This window comes from Buceros rhinoceros, unplaced genomic scaffold (genome assembly GCF_000710305.1).
Source record: "Buceros rhinoceros silvestris isolate BGI_N320 unplaced genomic scaffold, ASM71030v1 scaffold38669, whole genome shotgun sequence".
In the NCBI taxonomy this organism is placed as follows: Eukaryota; Metazoa; Chordata; class Aves; order Bucerotiformes; family Bucerotidae; genus Buceros; species Buceros rhinoceros.
The window spans coordinates 1-4,108 of NW_010431586.1; the positions used below are offsets into that span (position 1 = coordinate 1).

At 57.3% G+C, this 4,108-nt stretch overlaps 1 protein-coding gene across 1 annotated transcript; it reads left to right on the forward strand.

The window, feature by feature from the left end:
* Positions 1-45: 45 nt before the first annotated feature.
* HES1 (hes family bHLH transcription factor 1) lies at positions 46-1,545 on the forward strand (the record flags this gene model as incomplete). Its single annotated transcript, XM_010143469.1, has 2 exons — positions 46-133; positions 887-1,545. Coding segments are annotated over 2 exons (573 nt in total), but the record flags the coding sequence as incomplete, so codon positions are not given.
* Positions 1,546-4,108: the final 2,563 nt, after the last annotated feature.

Sequence of the window (4,108 nt, forward strand, 5' to 3'; positions counted from 1 at the left end):
TCGGCCCTGCCGCCGGCCCGGTCTGAGACCCGCCTGTGCCCGCAGAGCTCGCGGCACTCCAAGCTGGAGAAGGCTGACATCCTAGAGATGACTGTCAAGCACCTGCGGAGCCTGCAGCGAGCCCAGATGACCGGTGAGTCCCGGGGGAGAGCCGGGGAGGAGGGGCTGGGATTGCCCTGCCTGCATCTCGGGGGCTGGGGACATCACATCCTCGGTAGGGAGTTGCCCTCAGGCCGCATGCCTGCATCCCTGGTACTGGGAGGTGATGGGGGGTATTGTGCTCTGTACCTGTATCCCTGGTACAGGGGGCTAGTGGGCTCTCCACCTGCCCCCTGGGTACTGGGGGAGCATGGGGGGCACCGTGCTCCCCACCTGGGAACATTCCCCCTGGCACTGGGGGTTGGTGAGGGGTGCTGTGCTCTGCACCTGTGTGTCCAGTACAGGGTGTCTGTGGGGGGTACTATGCTGTCTGTCTGCATCCCTGGTACAGAAAGGCACTTGGGGAGGGCTGCAGTCCTGGCTTAGGTCCCCTCTACCAGCAGGACTGTGTTTCCCACCTGGATCTGTTTTGGGGGGCAGGAGGCATAAGAGCCATCGTAGGCACTGAGCTCCCAACCTGGATCTCCAGTCATTAGGGATATAGGAGGACTCTTGGGTGTTGTCTCTTCCCCACCCGGATCCCTAATGCTGGGGGACTCAGCAATGGAGCATCTGTGCTTTCTATCTGGATCCTCGGCACCTGGGAGCACAAGAATTGCTGCCAGAGGGGCTGCACTCCATGCCTAGATTCCTGGCTCGGAGTGGCTGCAGGATGCAGTACTGGTGGGCTGCACATCCCCATCCGTTGCAGAGCCTGCTGACCACTGTTCACCTTTCTCCCCCGCAGCTGCGCTGAGCACAGACCCCACAGTGCTGGGCAAGTACCGCGCCGGCTTCAGCGAGTGCATGAATGAGGTGACACGGTTCCTCTCCACCTGTGAGGGTGTCAACACTGAGGTGCGCACGCGGCTCCTGGGCCACCTGGCCAGCTGCATGACCCAGATCAACGCCATGAACTACCCTGCGCCCCACCCACCACCCCCACTGCCACCAGCTGCAGCCTTTGGGCCACCCCTGGTGCCATCGGGCAGTGGTGCGGGGCCTCTCCCAGGTATACCCTGCAAGCCGGGCGCCGATGCAGCCAAGGTGTATGGTGGCTTCCAGCTGCTGCCAGCCTCCGATGGGCAATTTGCCTTCCTCATCCCCAGCACTGCCTTTGCTCCCGGTGGTGCTGTGCTGCCCCTGTATGGTGGCCCACCCACAGCTGCCACTGCCGCCTCACCACCTGGCCCGCCGCCCAGCACAGCTGACTCGGTCTGGAGACCCTGGTGAGGGTGGTGGGCACTGGACTGGACTGAGCTCTGCTCCCCGTGCTGCTGGCACGGCTGTACATAGGTTATATGTTCATATTGGATTGTGCCTTTGTACTATAGCACTCCCTCGACAGTGTTTCGTGTTTTACACGAGATCTTTTTTCTCCTTTCCCTCCCTTTCCTTATGTGACACCAAAGATTGGGGGGTTTTGTTTTTTTTTTTTTTTTTGAATGCTCTTAAAATAAAAGTGTCTCTTCCATTTTGGAAGGCCTTTGGAGATAAGTTGGAGTACTGGCATATGTGCATAGGAGGCAGCCCAGCTTCTGGCTTGCTCCTGGCTGCCTGTGGATTGTGCTGCTCCAGGGCTGCCTTGTCCTGCTCTCCAGGCTGGAGCTGTCACTCAGACCTTCTGTCTTCTTGTGAAATCACCTGGCCCCTCTCCCTGCCCCGGGGCAGATGTAATTACTGCTTCTTGGGAGCAGCTCAACTGATCAGACTTGTTAAAAAGAGCTTATGTTTGCAGAGCTGGTGAATGCGCTGAGGGAGGCACCTCGGCTCAGTTCCTGGCTCCTCTGGCTGATGGAGTGGAGTAGCCCAGATAAAGTGAGACCGATTCAGCACAGCACCTGACAGCCTGGCTCCCAGTCTAGGCTGCCCAGGTGAGCCTCCTGCCCTGGACTCGGAGGGGCCTGTTTCTGGGCTGCGGTGTAATTCGCAAATGACTTCAGTCTGATGTGGAGAGCAGTGCCTGCCAGCTTCTCGTGTTACAAAAACAGCGGCCCTCAGCAGGACAAGCCTGACATGAGTGCTCCTGTCTACTGGCTGACAGGCTGCAGAAGGCACTGGGCACCACCTTCACCTGGACTTAAAAGCACAGAGCTGTTCCCAGCCCTGAGCACCAGCCAGGCTCTGCCTGATGATTAATGCTCTGCATGTGTTTTTGATAGAGTTGGGCATTTCCTCTGCTGTTATATGGAAAACATCTGTCCGGGGGAGTGATGTGGGCTGTGTGGACTATCTCTATAACAGTGAGTGGCAACTGACCCCTTTGACTTCGGGATGCCCCGTTTCCAGGCAAGATGCAAGCCCGAGATAGAGGTGAGCAGCAGTCTCGGGTTACAGCTTGCATCAACCTTCTTAACAAGTCCGAACTCAGCAGACAGCTCTAAAATGTGCCAGGATCCACTGCAGATTCCTTCCAAATCCTGCTGCAAAAGCTTGTTGGGTTTTGTCTGGATCAGCCAGGTGCTTGTCTGTATCCAGGTGCTGGGGAAATGAATGCTGGGGTGAGTGAGACCAGACAGATTAATTCTGCTGGGGTTTGAGTCCCTCCCAGCTTCCCCCCTTCCTGCCTATACACAAACACATCCTCCTGATCTGAAAATACTTCTTGGGATGGATTTTTGGAGGGGGAAGGTGTCTGGGATCTCTCTCTGCAGGGTGTACAAATGAAACTGGGGACAGCGGTAGCTCCCTTTTAAAAGGGACTGCAGGAGCTGATCTCCCTGGGTGACGCAGAAGCGCTTCCCCCTTCGTCTCCCAACACCTTGCTGGCCGGCCTGCCTGCATTGCTACCCTCACAGTGGCATCTCGCAGCCAGTTTTTGTGTGCCCGGCTTGGGAATATTGGATTTGCTGTGCCTAGGCAGTCATGTAGCTATACGGGCTGAGCCTGCCTTCCTTTCCACCAGCCGTAGCATCATCTTTCTACGCTGGAGCTACTGAGGGCTGGACTGAGCCCACCTTGCGTTCAGAGAAGCCCTTGCAGGACCTGTCTCTGGGAATCACATGAGACCAGCTCCTGCTGCTGGATGGCCTGCATGGAGGTGATTCAAATCAGTAATGCATCACCCTTAAGAGCTGAGGGTGTTCCAGCTTAGCAGAGTCTTCCTTTTCTGCTGAAGCTGTCGGTTTGGAAAGCACATTAGCCTACAGCAAAGTCTTTTTTTTTCTAATGGAGAAGATGTAGCAGATCCAGGAGTGAAAGACAAGATGAACCTGTTCACTAATGGAGTTTAAATAGCCTACTGTAAAGCAGATATGCCATGCATGGACCCGTCTCTCCAAAGCTTTCTGTGTTTACTCATCCCACAGCCTGTTGACATGAGAGATCTGCTGGAGTTTGTGAGCTTTGAGGGGATCAGAGTAATTCCCAGGAGCTGTGTTCTTGATGCCAATTCACTGAGCCCGTGACAAACTGGGATGACAAATGCAAGCAGTGGGTCGGTGGATCATTATGTGCAGGAGTTGCCCTTCAGGTGCGGCAAGTGCCTCTTCAAACTGGTGCTGTGGGATGAGCAGGCAAGGGTAAAGGGAGGATGGGGAGTGCCAGGGAAGAGACAGGGCTGAGCTGCTGGACCGTGGCCTCTCGTTTGGCTGTGACCCTGCAAGCGGTGGTACAGGGCAGGTAGGAGAAGGGACCGCACTCCGTGCTGCTGGACAGGAGGGAGCACCTGTTGGCTTCCCTGGACACCCTGGTGACCCCTGCCCGCCAGCAGAGAGGACCCGGGGAAGGGTCTGGCCTGCTCAGATGATTGCTCTTAGGCTTGTAACGCGTTTGCCACGTTCTGGCGCCTGCGTTTGCAGCCCGGGCAGCGCTGAGCTGGAGGGAGCAGCGCTTCACCGCTGCCTGCAGCGCACCTGCGCGGGGGAGCGTGGGCAGGGGGCTTTGCCGACCTCCCCAGCACCCTCCCGTGCCCCCGCCCAGCAGAGGGTGACATCCGCGCCTGCCCCTTGCGTCCCTGCAGCTCCTTTCC